Source organism: Labrus bergylta, chromosome 7, assembly GCF_963930695.1.
Source record: "Labrus bergylta chromosome 7, fLabBer1.1, whole genome shotgun sequence".
Classification (NCBI taxonomy): Eukaryota; Metazoa; Chordata; class Actinopteri; order Labriformes; family Labridae; genus Labrus; species Labrus bergylta.
In genome coordinates, this window is record NC_089201.1 from 13595990 (window position 1) to 13613516 (window position 17527).

General features: G+C 42.9%; 1 protein-coding gene across 3 annotated transcripts in view; it reads left to right on the forward strand.

Annotated features, from left to right (window-relative positions):
- immp2l (inner mitochondrial membrane peptidase subunit 2) overlaps positions 1–16177 on the forward strand; it is a 113898-nt gene extending 97721 nt beyond the window's left edge. For 2 of the 3 annotated variants that reach the window (XM_020634943.3, XM_020634946.3), the window contains exons 5-6: positions 8606–8708; positions 15090–16177. In XM_020634943.3, coding sequence (XP_020490599.1) covers positions 8606–8708; positions 15090–15215 — 229 coding nt within the window. In that variant the 3' untranslated portion in view covers positions 15216–16177. The remainder of the gene's footprint in view (positions 1–8605; positions 8709–15089) is intronic. The other variant, XM_020634945.3, reaches the window with a different exon arrangement.
- Positions 16178–17527: the final 1350 nt, after the last annotated feature.

The window sequence follows — 17527 nt, forward strand, 5'->3', positions numbered from 1 at the left end:
GAATGTCTTAAATGTCTCCGTGAATTAATGAGAAACTTTAGTACTTAAAGGCACATTTTGTAAATTATTCCACCAGGGGGCGCTCAATCAAATCAATGACAAAAGATGACATCGAGACTGGCGGGGAATCATGGGAGTGATTTCCTCTACTACTCCCCCCGACCCCGGATGAAAACGAACTCTTTGTTGACCGTAGTCATGACGACTAGGCGAAACAGACCTGAGGAAGAGAATATGTTTACAGACGAGCTAATGTATCCGAGTATAACTTACATGGCGTTTTTATCACAGCAGCACATACAGGAAAAGTACGGCAGCCTTCAGGAGCAGCTACATAGTCTATGTCAGGTCTCCCGTGGAAAAGAGGTTCTAGCTCTCAATGGGACTGACCTGGTTAAATAAAAAAAATGAAAATACATCCTAAACTTGTTGAAAAGTTTTATATAGTAACGAGTGTTTGAGTCACATCAAGGCTGTCTTTTGTTTTGCTTTCAGTTCTCCTCCACACTGTTTCTCCTTCGTTAACAAGCGAACACTAAAAAGGATTTATTGATGAACCAATCAAAGTGTTCCGCCCCATCAACATCGTTCATATAAATTTACAGCCTCCTCCATCATGTTTAACTTTCGCCGTCAGGATCATCAACGTTTCCGAGGCGTGAGTGACGATTATTCCCTTCTGGTTGTTGGTTCTCTGTCAGGGTTCAGGGACGTTAAAGCCGCTGTGATGAGACGCTGGAGGAGAATTTCTAAATGACAGCACAGCCAATCACACCAGTCGTTCATCAAGAAGAGCTGCACAGATTCTTCTCATCAAAGAGTGTGAGAAGGATTTATAAAACCTTTAACGTCTCTGTGATAAACGTCACTGTACTCAGTGTCTGAAGTTACTCTGAAATCAGCCTCTTCTGTATTTTAAAGCCTCTGGTTTTGCACTTTGACTGTCTCAGTCTTGTTTTTTTTCTTTTTAAAGATTTATTTTTGGGCTTTTTGTGCATTTAACAGAAAGACAGGACAGTGGATAGAGCCGGAAATCAGGGAGAGAGAGAGAGAGTAGGTAATGACATGCGGGAAAGGAGCCACAGGCCGGATTCAATCCCGGGTCGCCCGCCTGGAGGACCACAGCCTCCATACATGGGGCGCACGCACAAACCACTGCGCCACCAGTGCCCCGTCAGTCTTGTTTTTTAAGAGACCAAAGCGATGAGAGGGAGGAATAGCAAGAGGTTAGCTTTAGTGACAAATAGCAGACAGATCACTGTACAATCCTGTCACTCAAAGAGGCCACACCCCTAATTCTATATCACTTTAATCCTTAATGTATATGGTAGGTTCTATAAAAATTTAGCCTGAGCAGCACACAGCGATATTTGGTCTATATGAAAAAAACTTCAACAGCACAAACATGGCCCAGAGGTTAAAGGTCAGTGACTGAATTAGCTGAGGTGGCACCTAGCAGACAGCTAGCAGCTCCCACCTGTAACTCAAAGAGGCCACGCCCCCTTATTCTACATCACTTTAAGCCTTAATATAATGTAAACAGGTGAGTTGTATAAACATTCAGTTGAAGAGAGAAATGAGCTCTAGAGACCCAAACTGTTTTTGTACCAGGATATAAACATGTTGACTCACTGCAGACAGACTCTAGTGGACACTGGAGGAACTGCAGCTGTTAAGTTGGACATTTTAACATGGGGCTCTATGGGGACCGACAGTGGAGTTTCGTTTGGTTGCTGTTGCTGAATTGCTCTATAAATTGGACCGGCCGTGGATTCCTTCAGTCCCTTCAGGACACTTTGGTGGGAGTCATGTCTGCTGCTGAACAAACACCCTGTTCACTGTTTTCAGGTGAATTTCACAGGTTGTCGTGTATAAGATGCGTGACTCTGTCCCATTACCGGCTGTTGTTTCTCTTTCGTGGCTGACTGAACGGAATCCCACAGACGACCAAAAGCAGATTTAAAGTGACCAATCAATGCCAACATCGTGTGTGTGTTGTGTTTACCAGGTGGGTGAACATGAAGCAAAAAGGATTTCAGTGCAGACACTATGAAACCAACATGACAGACCACTTTTAGAGCTGATTTTTATTCTTTCTTATTTTATGCTCCAAACTCGTAACAAGTCATGATGCAGCCTGAAGATCAACACAGGCAGAAATAAAATGAAGGAGTCTTATAGGAAGTAATCAAAGGGGAAGCCAGCCTTAATAGTAATAATAATAATAATAATAATAAATTAGTCTTATAGCGCTTTTCTAGATACTCAAAGACGCTTTGACAAGCATTAACAACATACAAAAACAACAAAGAAGTAATGTAAAGGGGGGAGGATGAGAGTTAGTGGTTATAGGCAGTGTTGGAGAGGTGAGTTTTTAGGGATCTCTTGAAGGAAGTGAGTGTGGGGGAGTCTCTAATGGTTTTTGGGAGTTCCAGAGGGTTGGAGTGGCAATGGAGAAGGCCCTGTCCCAGGAGGGGGACGGGAGGTTTACATCACCATTAAAACACAAGGTGGCTTAAAGATTCGATCTGCTGTGAGTCAGTAATAACTCATCCATTCATACACATTCGTACACCGTAGACAAAGCAGCGGGAGCAACTTGGGGTGAAGTGTCTTACCCGAGGTCACATCGGACATGTAGCTGCAGGAGCTGGGGATCGAAGAGACGCCCGACTCCACAGCCGCCCCTTCAATAGGGGACTGTTTATTCTTCAGATAATAAGATAACGTCTTACATAGCTTAGATGAGCAGGAATAATGCCGATTTAGTTTAGAGCAGGGATGGGCAACTTCGTTCACAGCAAGGGCCACATTCATTTCATTCTCACTGCCAGGGGGCCAAATTGTAGAATACAAAAACGATTACAGTCAATTATGTCTAAAATTTAACTCAACATATACCAGTGATCAAATATTATTATGGACATATTTTTGTTTTTCATGATTTCATGGCAGATTTTGTCATGTTTTCTTCATGTTTCCAATTAATTGATATGTAAAAATTGACCTGAGGGCCACGTTGAGGGTTGATGGGGGCCGCCAGTTGCCCACTCCTGGTTTAGAGGAAATAAACCCCCTCAGTGTATCAGAGGATCATGCAGAGCCCTTTGACTTCCTGCCTCCTTTATTAAATATTATATTTAACATGTAATCAACAGCATGCAAAGAAGTGTTTCAGCGCTGAGTTTGTTTCCTGAAGTCTTAAACTTCGCCTGTTTTTTGATTTCCCCTGTGAGATCTGTGTGATTGAAGCCAACTTCACTGGAGTATTTTCACTTTTCAGGCTTAATGTTGGCTTGAAATTGGTCTTGAATTGCATTTGAACCGGCATTAAGGACACATTAAGGTTAGGAAGGCAGAACGTTTTTTTATTCAGAGTGTGAGCGCAGTGAATAGCAGGGACTGTGTGTGTGTGTGTGTGTGTGTGTGTGTGTGTGTGTGTGTGTGTGTGTGTGTGTGTGTGTGTGTGTGTGTGTGTGTGTGTGTGTGTGTGTGTGTGTGTGTGTGTGTGTGTGTGTGTGTGTGTGTGTGTGTGTGTGTGTGTGTGTGTGTGTGTGTGTGTGTGTGTGTGTGTGTGTCTGTGTGTGTGTGTGTGTGTGTTTGGGTGTATGAGTGTCATGCTCCTCTCCATGGCTTTCCTGCAGGAGGAGGTGGGAGCGTTCTCGGCTCTGTTACGCGGCGTTCTCGTGAGGAAATGAGCTGCACAGTTCAGATAATGAGACACAGCAGGAGAGCAGATCAGGCCCGAGCTGCTGGCTCTGATACAGCGGCTCCTCTAGAAAGTCTCTGTCTGATTGTTGGAGTTTTTTTTTTTTGGTAATTTAGAGGAGAGACCATCGTGTCTCCAGTTTGTGTCTCTGCCCATTAGCATGCAGTCTCTTTCAGTTTCACCTTTTAATCAAAAGTTTCTCAAACTCCACAAACTGATAACCAAACTTCTGACTGATGAGTGAACAGATGTCATCTTTGCATCACTTAAGCACATGCACACACTGACACTTTTGTTCTAGGCTGGGGGTGGAGTTCATGGGTGGAGATACCAGGGGAGGGGAGGGGATTTTTTTTTTTTACCAGAATCCCACTGTGACATCACAAGGAGAGAACATCTGAAACTGAGCATTTTTCTCTGTGTTGTAAGACTTATGCAGACCACAAACAAAGGACTGGATGGGTTTATTTCACATTTTGTGGGTCAATAAACACTCAGGTTACCCAAATATATGTTCACACTGTAGAAGTGGATTTTTTATAATATGTCCCCTTTAAGCGAACAGACGATCCCTTTGTCAGTGTATCGTTCTCGTGTAAAGGTGGCCTCCGTCTGTCATGAATCATGGTAAATCGCTTACTGGGTAATGAATACAAAGGTCTTTAGGTAAGAATGACCCTCATGACCTTCACGACCAAGTATCTTCTTAAGTCGTTTTCTTGACAATGCCTGAAGAAGATCTGTAAGATTGAAACTTTGCTTTTACAATTAAAGTAGCTGGAAGCTTTTAAAACACTGCCCAGCCTTTCTGGATTCTCGCCCGGACCCAAAACTGTACTGTGTACGGACCCAACCATGCTCCTCATGCAGTGCAGGGATAGACAATGTGTGCCCTACAGTGAAAGAGGCCTCAAGTCTTCAGCCGTGTGTGGAGGGGGAGAGAGGACCTGTCAGGGCCTCAGACCCCACAGAGGTGTGTTCACAGTATCATAACACACCCTCATCATGTGATTCCCACCGGCAGCTGTTTGTGTCCGGTGCCACCGTACAGATTACAGGTCACCCACCGGTGGGGGGGGAGGGGATGAATAATGAACAGGCTTGTGATGGCTCTCTGGCGGAGGCGGCGATGACGACGCCTGCTGTCAGCCTGAGTTGTCTTATACGGGCCAGGTCTGCATAAATCACAGCTCCGCTTTTAATTCGGCCTCAGCGTCTGCGAGGCCACAGAACCATCAGCCGGAGCAGACCGAGGATGGTTTTTACAGATTCATCTCAGAACAGAGTGGCCTACAGCTCACGTAAATCTCCCCATCGTCACTGTCAGGCGGCAGGGAGCTGAGTGGGAGTGTTGGCTGCGGCTCGGTGCAGGAGCGTCTGCAATGAACTAATGGTAACACATAAATAAAGTGTATTTGTCTGTTAAACCATTATACAGCCCCCCCCCCACCCCCAGCCACCACTGACACCAAAAGTCACTCCTCCTCAAACAAAGTGATGACCACAGAAACACATAAATATCCTCTCTAAGGAGCCCGAGTCTCTAAAGTTTGCACACAGAACAGAGAAGAGAGGACGTTATCAGGGCTTTGGAGACACATTTAACAACCTGGGCCTCATATGTGACATACTCTGGGTTCACAGCGATGGTTACAGGGTGTTGCCGCCACTGCAGGATTTTACACTTCAGCATTGGCTTCATTTTTTTCAACCCTGGCGGATGCCGCTCGGTTTGACCATGTTTCACTCTCTGGTCATGTTAGTTCTGAAAAGTCTACCAAGAAGCCTGAACATTTGATTAAAGGTCTGACATGTTGAAACGAGAAATGCTAACAAGCCCTCATTTAAATGTTATAATAAGTCAGCCTTACAGTATCTTCATTATATCTTTTAAAAAGACAGAAGCTCTGATTTTTTGGACTCTGGTTCTCTTCAGGCTGCTGTGCACCGTTTAGGACTGCTTCTATATTTCCGTCCTGACCCATTTCAATCTCTCCATGCACATATTTCCATCCAATTAAACTGAGCTATGTCTGCAGAGTTTGTCAGAAATAATATTTAGCACAGTTTCATCCCGTCTGGACTGAAAGTCATCGGATGCAACAGAGCCATTCTGAATTTCTCTGCATTAAAAAAAAAAAACAGACAAAATTCAAAGATTTTAAAGAGTCAAGGAAAAGTTCTGTGACTGACAGCTTCGACAAAACATAATAACGAGCATCAGCGTTCAGGCGCACACGTCACTCAGACGCGCACACACACACACAAGTGAGAGAAGGTTTATCTTTTAATCCAGTGTGTGAAGGTGCCGTGTGTGTGTGTGTTCAGACGGCAATGATGATGCACTTTGTATCATCTGATGTTCTCTGAAGCGTCTCTGTGTGTTCTGAAGTTATTTATGATCGTGTCTGAGTTTAATCCTCAGAACACGATGAACTCATTGAGCTGCTCTTCATGGAATCAGGACGTGTGTGAAAGTGTTTCTGCAGTCCAGCGTGCTTAAGAGACAGATTTCTTCACCACAGTTCAAAGGTCGCAGTTCAACCACACTCAATCTGAAGCAAACAAGGTGAACCAAGTATCTGCCTTTCTTTGTTCACTTTGATGTGGAGTGTTTTTAATTTGCTGTTGTCCTCTTGAGGAGTATTTATTTTTGTCATTCTGGGTCTTTTTGCGGTTATTAGAGATTATTAGTGACAGGAAGTGTTGGGAAGAGAGAGGGGGGGGGATGACATGCACCAAAGGGCCGAGGTCAGACTCGAACCCACAGCCGCTGCAATGAGGACTGTACTTTCAGTACATGGGGCGTGCAACATAACCGCTAGGCTATACGACGCCCCATGAGTGGAGGATTTCAAAATAAAACAATCTCTACATTTGTGCAAAAATGAGACGTCTGTTTCTCTGTCTGAATCTCTCACTTTATTCTGGAGCTTTCTGGGAGCAAACTGTTGTGCCCCCGGTGTCCACACCATTTCCTCAGGATGATGTTGAGGTGTCATTGGGTTTATTACAGGTCCTTATTTCAACAGAAGTCAGTTGTCTTTGGTCCTGTGAAGATTTCTCACTTGTTTCTTTTTGAATGTACGAGTGTCAGAATGGGTGTCATATAGTCTGTAACCTTTTTTTTATTTCTGCAAAAAGGTCCTGGCTTGTTTTTCTTTTGTGAGTCGGTAAATCCAGCTGCTGTTGCTAAATCAATATTTATGTATCCAAGGCCTCTTCGGTCGGCCGGCCTCCCGGACCGGCGCGCACACACACGCATTCAGAATTGCAGACAAATTTCCATTTAAAAAGTCACTGAGGCTATAACTCAGTGTGTTCTCGTGCTATCAGATAAATCAGAGCTGGAACGGGCCTATAACAGTCTGCAGGGATGATGAAGGGCGTCGGACCTTCTCCTCATAAACATGATGACCTGAGAGGAGACAAACCCCTCCTCCACGTTTATTAGTCTCCGCAGGTCCTCTGATCTGATCTTTGTTCCAGTGATAAGGTGGTGATTGGACGAGACACCGCAGGGATGATTTAAAGCCTCGTGATTAACGATAATGAAATGAAAGTGATAATTGTGCTGCAGATTTAATCTTCCATCAATGAGCACCTTAAAGGCAAATATATCCTCAATCTCCATCTTTTTTTTTCTCTTCATCCCAGGAACTGAAGCAATTATTAATCAACCCAGAAGAGATGTTAAATCTAGATTCTTGCGGCAGCTCAGTGGTGCAATTATAAGCAAACATTAGCTAACATGCTAAGCTAAGCTAACTTTAGCCCTGCTTGAAAAAACGTATCCTACTTGTGCCTGAATTTGGCTTTTAAAAGTCTACATCTTCATTGAACAGTTCCATAACACAACATGGCACATGTCATGTATTTTTATATTCATCTGCGTTTCTCATCTCACCATAAAATCCAAAATATAAGACCCTGCGAGCACTTCTGCTGGAGTCACGCTGCCTACCTCTGCTGGTCACTTGTTGTCTTAACTGTGGAGTCTTTAATAAGACTTATTTTTGGGCTTTTTTTTGCCTTTAATGGAAGATAGGACAGTGGATAGAGTTGGAAATCAGAGAGAGTAGGGAATAACATGCAGAAAAGGAGCCACAGGTGGGACCCGAACCCGGGCCGCCTGCCTGGAGGACTACAGCCTCCATACATGGGGTGTGCGCATCAACCACTGCACCACCAGCGCGCGAACTGTGGAGTCTTTGCAATGAAACCAGCACTCCTCAAGCTTTATCGTGTATACTTAATGGTATAACACTTGTTGCCGGCCTGAGCCTGTCCCTTTAAATAGGTGGCTTATGGGTAATGTAGGCTTTAAGAAGTTGTGATTGAGTCTCCCGCTGCGGCACAAGTGTTTGTACAAGTCTACTGTGTCTGTAAATAAAGTAACCCGATTTGGTGCGGCAGCACTTGAAGCCATGACGGTGCATGACTCAGCATTTTATACTGGTATACTGATGGAACCAGTATTATGATGCAGTCCACTTTACTGCGTCGATACTGGTGCTGGTCAGACTTCACCTGAGTACGGTACTGAAGTAAACGTTGAACACTTGTAAGAGCATTTAGCTCCGAGCTGAAGTTCTGCCTCAGAGACGTTTTTCTAAGTTCCTGTAGATGTTTCCAAAGCAAACACTGCTGAAGTCTTTCCAGGGAGAATTTAAACCACCTCTCTGCTCAGTATTGATCTTGTGAAACTCGACGCTCGTTGAGTTGGGAGGAGGTTTTGTCGCTCGGGTACGCCAAAGGCACAAAGAGGAGAAATCAGACGTCTTTGAACAAAATCCCTCAGATGTTTTAACATCGTTAGATTTCAACCGCCCGGAGGAATTTAAAAACAAAAAGTGGATGATTATCAGATGTTTTTCTCTCTCTTCTTCTCTTTAGGACTCTGGGTTATAAGAACCGATATGTGCGAGTCCCTGACGGTCACTTCTGGATCGAGGGGGATCATCACGGACACAGTCTGGACAGCAACAGCTTTGGACCGGTGAGACCTGAACACCACATCAGCGTGCTTGACCCACATAACAATTATCAACACTTTACAGCCCTGAAAACCTCATTTACACCTCACAGTTTAATGACGTTATTCTCTTATCAGGCTGCAGAACTGCTGCAGAGTTACTCAGTACAAAACAATGTAAATAAAGAGCAGACTTGAGCCACGGGTCCACCAAGTGGTCCGGTTTGGTTCAGTACAGTCTGGTACGATAAACCATGACCTTGGTAGCGTCACCACAGCTAACCGTGCTCTTATTTGGTAAGCGGATTTCTACAAAGTCCGTGTGTGCTGCATTCCTTCAGCGCCATGGTTTTTGCTCCGTCGAAAGGCGTGCGCCCTGTCCCACTGGGTTAATTTTTGGAGTGTGAGTGCAGCCATGAACAGCTGAAAACACATCACAGGAGAACTACAAGATAAGATCACAGGAGAATTACAAGGTCACAGGAGAACTACAAGATCACAGGAGAACTACAAGAGCACAGGAGAACTACAAGAGCACAGGAGAACTACAAGATCACAGGAGAAGAACTACGAGATCAAAGGAGAACTACAAGATCACAGGAGAACTACAAGATCACAGGAGGACTACAAGATCAGAGGAGAACTACAAGATCAGAGGAGAACTACAAGATCACAAGAGAACTACAAGTTTAAAGGAGAACTACAAGATCAGAGGAGAACTACAAGATCACAGGCGAACTACAAGATCACAGGAGAAGAACTACGAGATCAAAGGAGAACTACAAGATCACAGGAGAACTACAAGATCACAGGAGAAGAACTACGAGATCAAAGGAGAACTACAAGATCACAGGAGAACTACAAGATCACAGGAGAACTACAAGATCACAGAAGAACTGCAAGATCACAGGAGAAGAACTACAAGATCACAAGAGAACTACAAGATCACAGGAGAAGAACTACAAGATCAAAGGAGGACTACAAAAGCACAGGAGAACTAAAAGATCACGAGAACTACAAGATGACAAGAGAACTACAAGATCAGAGGAGAACTACAAGATCACAGGAGAACTACAAGATGACAAGAGAACTACAAGATCAGAGGAGAACTACAAGATCACTGGAGAACTACAAGATCACATGAGAACTACAAGATGACAAGAGAACTACAAGATCACAGGAGAACTACAAGATCACAGGAGAACTACAAGATCACGCAGGAATAAAGAGACAAACATAATGTTGATAAAGTGATGGAAAATGCGATCGTGAGTCTGTATGTTGTGTTTTATTTTGAAATGGACCGGACGCTCTGTGTGCTTACTTGTCTTACTTCCTGTTTGGGTCGTTCTATTCTGTCCAGCTTGACGCGTGCCTGCAGCACGTCGTAGAAAATAGACAGACCGCAGCTCTCTGTGGAAACATGAGCATTGACTAGAGTGGCAGCGAACGGCTGACTGCACAGACACAAAGAATGTAGAAATTGTCAGAAAGTCGGATGGAGAATGTGGCGTGAGCTACATAATAGCGTGACACCAAAGCAGCGCAACTACAACAAGTGTAGCCTGCCAATAAACTCAGTGAAGCGACAGTAAACGAAGGTCGTCCAGCAAAAAAGTAGGACGGTACTGATCGGTTGTTTTGGTACCATTCCCAATTTTCGACAGTGGAAAACGAATAAATTGGTACCGAACTGAACTGGTGCGCTTGGTGGAAACAACCTGAGCCTGTCAGGGACAAAAACAAGAACCTTTAGTGGACGCACTTTGATCGGGCTCTTTGCAGCGCCCGGAGCGATCACTGGAGGTTACAGGTCTCAACGATTTGACTCCCCTTTATCCCAAAGTTTCTTCTTGAACTCTTCTGTTAAACCGTGTTTGTCTATAAAACGATGAAAGGTTTAGTGTAAATCCAGGATCAGAGGTCAGGAAGGGGGGGGTGGGGGGGGGGAGCGGGGGGTTACCTGTCCTATCTGATGTTGAGCCGGGTTTACCTGCGTCCTCTGCAAAGCTTTACAGTAATCTGAAGGAAGGCTACAGACGATGCATTCGGATGGTGTGTGTGTTTTTCCTGGCGAGGTTTGAGCAGGTGAAGCACGTCTTGAAGGATGTTGATGTTTACTTAGTTTGCCGTCCTGGCTGAAGCTGCCTCTCCTCCAAACATGAAGATTTCATCACCGCTCTGCCTCGTCTCTGCGGTGCACAAACATGATTAACATCCTTGTATTGACCCCTCCCTCTCTGCGTGCTGTTTGTACTTGCTCTCCTTTCAGCAGAGGAGATGTTGCTTCCTGTAGAGGACACATTTCAGGCCTAACAGAAGAGATCTGGAGCTGAGAGGAAGAATCCAGCCGAGGAGATCAGAAGAAAATCTTTCAGATCTCAAACCCAGAACGGCACACAGCTCCTCTGGATTTACAGTTTTTCCCGTGATGTTTGTGGGTGTGCAGCAGGAGTCTGCAGTCACACCAGACAGACAGAAATGATCTCATGTGTTTTAACAATATTTACATGTCAGCCATTTTCCTCTGACACTTCAGATGATGTTATATCTCTGTAATCCAGGGTGAAAAACATGCTAAACATTTTAATCTCAAAAAAACATAGTAGATCACAGACACACATAGGCCCTTTTTCAAACCAACCCCTACACACTCCCCCTCCGTGACGGAGTGCACTCCGTTAGAAGTCACACTCACAGCTGAATGAAGTCTCCTTCATCAAGGTGTAGGGTAGAAATACAGCGGCAGGCTTTGGGACAAACTTCCCTCTATCAGGTGGAAACAGGAACTGTGTGTTACCATGGTTATTCAGCGCTATCTTGCGGGAACAGCTTTTTTTTGTAGCTAATGTATTCTGTAAAAATATTTATGTAGCCTAGATTATTCTTCTTCTTCTTTAGTTATATTAGTGTAGACTTATAACAAAACTATTAGATTGAGCCTATATTGTTTATTGTAATTTATAATTTAAGTTAATTTATTGTAATTTCATAGATCAGGGTGTCCTAAATTAATGGATAATATCGTTGAACATCAGAGCAGCAAAGTGTATTTTTTGGATTTCACAAAAACATCAAAAGTAGAAAAATAAGAAATAAATATTAACAGTGAAAAGTTGTCTGCAACATGATTTAATATTCTTTTGTTTTTTTGCAACAGTCCCTGTAAATATGAAACACTTAACAATAAATAAACATATATTTGATCCTCAATACAAAACACATTTGAAGTTGTTAACGTCTGTATGACGATATTAAATGTCTATCTTAGTTGGAGCAGTGTTTGTAGGTACTTGAACTCACAGGTTACTTCATCCATGACGACTGGACACAATAGGCGTCGCACGTGATCCAAAAGTCAGCATCGGTGCACACTCGCTGGTGGAGGGTTTTATAACCCACTACCACTCCCCGCTAATTGGTTTTGGACAGACTTAATATGGTAAACCCTCCGCGAGGACGCACAAACGGAGGGGTAGTGGGTAGGGAGAGGGTGTAGTGGCTGGTTTGAAAAAGACCCGGGCCCTTTTCCGAATTGTCACAGTTCAGTAGGCAGTATGTACTTTTCAGTATGGAGTTTCAGTATACTGAACTCTCGTGGTCATTCAGTATGCATTTTTTCATACTGAACATTTCAGTGTGGATACTAACTTCCGGGTTTCATGCAGTATGGATCGGATGCATGCTTACAGGAAATGAATTGTATTTTAACTCCCACAATGCTGTGCGAAATTAAATGTAAATCATCACTTCACGTCCGCCTCCAAATCAAAACAAACGAGTGTGGATTAATTTAATATATTTTTATCTAGAGTTAAAGTCTCGACTGAAATCGCTCTTAATTAACAACAGAAAATATAACAAATATCTGCATTATTATAAAACCTTTCCCCCTCCATTTAAATAATGATTTCACTATTTAAATGCGTCTTTATTGGTTTAGTTTATATTCTGTACATTACTGTCTTTCATTTGTACTTTCCTGTTTGTACTGTATGTTATTTAGTTATTTAATCTGTTTTTTACTTGATTTACATTGTGATATTGTTTTTTGTTTACCTGACTGTATATGTGAATAAAGCTAAACAAAAAAACAAAACAAAAACGGTTGAATGCGGCCGGTTCAGGTAATGTAAATGACATCACTTTCTTACTGAATGAATCAGATTAAGTAGGGACAAATATCTGCCTACTGTGTGTGCATACTGAATAGTAGGTACTAACAGTATACAGCACGGATAGTAGGCACTGTCTACTGAAAGATTTAGTAGGTACTTGGCAATTCGGAAACAGCCCCAGTGTAGATCTCAGCCACACGTAGTAGATCTCAGGCAAACGTAGTAGATCTCAGACAAACAAAGTAGATCTCAGACACACATAGTAGATCACAGAAAAACAAGCATTGTAAAAAAAAAAAAAAACATAATTTATATCAAATATTAGAATGCTTTGAATGAATGTAATGATTTAGTATATTCCACAGACGGGGGCGTGCACCAAAAAAGTCCCCTAAGGGCTTTAGTAGATTATCACAACAGCTAATGTTTGCATTCAACAGATTCTTGCTAACATGAACGTAATCTAGGTATCATCAAAAAGCAAAACGAGAGACACACACTCGCCATTTTCTCAACGTGTTTGGGGAAAATATGATGGAGCGCCTTTCGCCTTTTACGCCCCCATGACATTAGATAGACCTCCTTGAGTGTCGCCATGTTTGTTCACATCACACAATGCAAACCAGGAATCTCTACTTTGATGTTCTGCGGGCTCTGATTTATGAGGTGCTCCCTCTAGAGGACTCTTCCAGTAACACACGTTGTTCAAAAGAGAGGATGTTTGAGCCTTCCTTCTCATGGTGGGATGAAGCCGTCTGAAAAGTGAACTGACTGGCTTTTGTTGATGGTTGCATCTACATCTTTGTTTCCATTAAAACACAGTGAAAACATCTGAACACAACAGCTGTGAAAACTAAAATCCATCTCTCTTTTTTAATTCTACTTTAACAAATATTGCAGCAGGAACATTTCCAGATCGATGCGGTGTGTTCTGGATGTGTTTTATCCAGCAGGAAGTCTCAGCTCTTCCTTTAATATAAGGCCTGCAGTGCTTTCTGCTGCCCACCACTCACTCTTCACAGCTCGATAAGAAATAGTCTGGAGGAAAGAAAACACCCACAATCTCTACTTAAAGTTTCCAGTCTGAACTCTAAATGCTGCGTCTCATTTTTTCTAAATATTGTAAACTTTGAAAAATAAGAAATAAAAGACAAATGCTGACTTCAAAATGGAGAGGAGTCAAGTTTTCATGTCAGTGGATCTCACTCTGTGTAGCTTACAGGAGCTTCATACAGTAAGTGTAAAGATGAAAAGAGAGCACTGCAGCTGTGGCTACTTTACATAGAAACCTCTACCATCAGTGTGTGAATGTGAAGGTGTAAAACGCTTTGAGTAGTCAGAAGACTAGAAATGAAATTTACAAGCTCAAGTCTATTTACATAGTTCCTCAAACTGTCCCTGGTCCCGGGGGAAAGAGGGCTAAAGAAACGTCTTTGACCTTCAGCTGTCGTTCAGACTTCAGCCTCCAGGACACCGTAGAATTCAAACCAAACACTTCCTGGTCTGTCTGCAGTCGGCCTCACTTCACCTGCTCTCCAAAGATTTCTCTGAAGATGGAGACGAACACAGCGCTGAGGCTTTTTTTTTATCTATACACGCCGGCCTTTCAGCGATAGCAGACCTTATTGAAAGCATCTGACATTCGCTAATGTGTGTGTGTTCGACCTTTTATGCAAAGCAGCTGTAATTGGTGCAGCGAGGAGGGCATTGGACGACAGTGAGCAGCAGATCTTTAGCTGTCAGCCTGCCAGCCTAAATGATCGGTGCTGATCATGTCTGTAATTCTCTGGAGCAGAGCGTGAATGTAAAGCGGACGGTTTAGAGAATTATTCCTCTGCATGAAGCGACGCTCTCCAGCATCTTTAATGCTCACTTTTGAAGCTTTAATAAATCATTTAGAAGCAGTTGGACCAAATACTCTAGGGAAACCTGGACACAACATAATGAGGGACCCACAGTCTTCCCACTCCCAGGAGAGCCTGAAACACCAGTCCAGTTCAGATTCAGGGCGCACTCAAACTAATCAAAGTAGTCCCGTACCGTGCTGAAGCCTGAGTGCCCCCCCTCCCCATTCCCCCGCTGGCCTGCACTAAGGAAACAAAATGAATTAATGACAGAGTTCTTACCTGAGCTCCTAAACACATAAACAGGAGAAAACAAAGGAACCAACAAAAAGGCTTCTCACGCCTACACTGCTGCTGAAGTGCTCAATATTTACAATGTTTTACAATTAAACGGTTTTCAAACTAAAATGTACAAACTGACTGACTGTGTTTTGTTTTCCCAGGTGTCCGTTGGGCTGCTTCATGGCCGGGCCTCTCACATCATCTGGCCTCCGAATCGTTGGCAGCAAATCCAACCGCGTCTCCCCAAGAACCGAGGACCACTGGACACCGAAGAAGAGGATGAATGAAGACACATACCGACATATTTTTTTACAATAATGGTAATAAAAAACGAAATTAGATGAAAGGAGAAACAGATGGTACAACTTTATTCTGACCTTTTGGTTATTTGTTGTAAAATGTTGAATTAAGCGGACAGGATGCTCTCAGATTCTGTCAGATTGTTTCATTACCGTTACATTAAGTGTATAAAAATACAAAATAACTTTCTAAGAAACGACCAGATCTGTAGCTTTTCGAACCACATCCACAAAGGATGCTAAAGTCCTGACCACGATTCAAAAATGATAAGTGGATGTTGATAATTTTTGAATGCAAAACCCAAACCTTTAAGGGCCTGTTTAACCAAGAGTGGATCTTGGCCTCTAATAGCTACAAAAATTTCTCCAGATTCCCTTCTGTCATGACAGGTGGCTTAAAGCTGGGGACTAGCGGACACTTGAGGAACTGCAGGATTTTGCACTTCCACATTGGTTTCCTTTTTTCAGTTGCCACTTGTTGCAAACACATCCAAAAAGTTGTTCTGCTCTGTGCAGTTTGCTCTTCTTTTGTTTTGTATTTCTAATGTGGAGAGAAGCTATCTTCACCTTCACCTTCATGTCTTTTAATTATTGCGGTGCAGTTACCACCAACTCGCTTTTTGCAACAATGTTGATTTGCATGGACTGGGATCATATTTTCCCCAAATCCCTGCATAATCATTTAAATTCTCTCAAACAGCTCTGACACACAGAGACGCTGTTTGCGCTGCAGCGCAGTAAGTGGAGCATTTAACCCTTTGTGTGTGACGTGTGAATAAGACATCTTTTTGTCTCATCTACACAGGTTTAGCAGGAGCCGAAGCTGCACAATCCTTCTGTGAATGGGTCGTAATGGTTCCAGTGTTGTAATCGTGATACATTTTCTGCTTTATTTCTGTCATTTCTGTTCGTTTGGGTTGTTGGTTTAATAAAACGAGATTTGAAGACAATTTTGCAAAGCTTCCTTTTCTTTTTTCTGGTGTTTTTTTACCCAAACCTGTCTTACTGGCAGCAGAGGCCGGACTCTCAAGTAGATGGAGATCCCCCTAAAACTTCAGCGAGGTGATCTGGCACTACTACCACCCGACGTCCCTGACGCCCAGCCACCACCATCGGACGTTGACGTCCCGACAACCACCGCCATCCTCATTCATACACGGCCTGCTCCGACCTCCACCTCAGCAGAGAGGAAGTGTGGACAACAGGAACGAGAGCAATACAAAGAAGAAATCCATCCTGCATCTTATCCCATATGCTCTTTTGTAAAGCGTCTCAAGATAACACTAATGATTGATTGATTTGTCATGAAAGAAATGTGAGTGATGGCTTTCCCGATCTCACTACTTCTCCAGCCTCTGTTTAACTAACATCTGTAACCCAGAGGACTTTCTCTTTTAGTCTTTATGAAATTGATCTTAACTCTTATCTCCATTTTGGGTCAACCTCAGAGCTTGATGTTCCAGTTTGAACCCCTGTGGTTTCAGCAGAGTTAAACTGTGATTAATTCATTAGCATTCCAATCAGCTTCCAGCTCATACTGTGAGTCATCTGTTGTGTTTGTTGCTCATTCAATATATCATCTTTTCAGCGTGTTAGCTGTGATCTCTCTTCTTCAATCAACCAGCCTCCATCGACAGAGAGGCTTACCTTCAATATAAAAAAACATTATCTTTAAACATGATTTAGGCTAGTAGCTAACAAAACTGGCAATGTTTATGCTAAAATCAACGTATGGCAGCATGACATGAAGTTAAAAAAGATGACTGACCAGTGATTTTACAGACTGACAATTAGCTCCGCCCCTCACATTCATGGTTGGCTGTTGTATGAAACTCATTTGGTTCAGATTTCAGCACCACGGACAGATAACAGAGACGCTATGTTCTCTGCTCTTTATTTAAACTTGACAGAAAAGAAAGAAATGCAGTGATTCACTGGATTATTTCTTAAAAGTAACCATGGGATGTTCAATCTGCTCAACAAAAAGGGAAATTTGGCATCAAAAAAAGACACATTTTGTTGTAGTTGTGAAGTGTGTTCAAGTCTGTGGTGAACAGGCTACAGTATGATGGTTTCCCAACACGTTTGCAGCGGCTTCCTGTTTGTGGAAATGAGGTGGAGAGGTCATATCTTCAACGCCATGTTTGCATTTAATAGTGCTTGGTGTGCAATAAGCCACAGTGGTCTAATTTTTCTCAGATTTCAAAATATTAGTTTGTTGTAAATTTGAACACAGACGACTGCACAAGTAAGACACATTAATCATAAATCATAATCATATAGGATACTAGTATTTATCA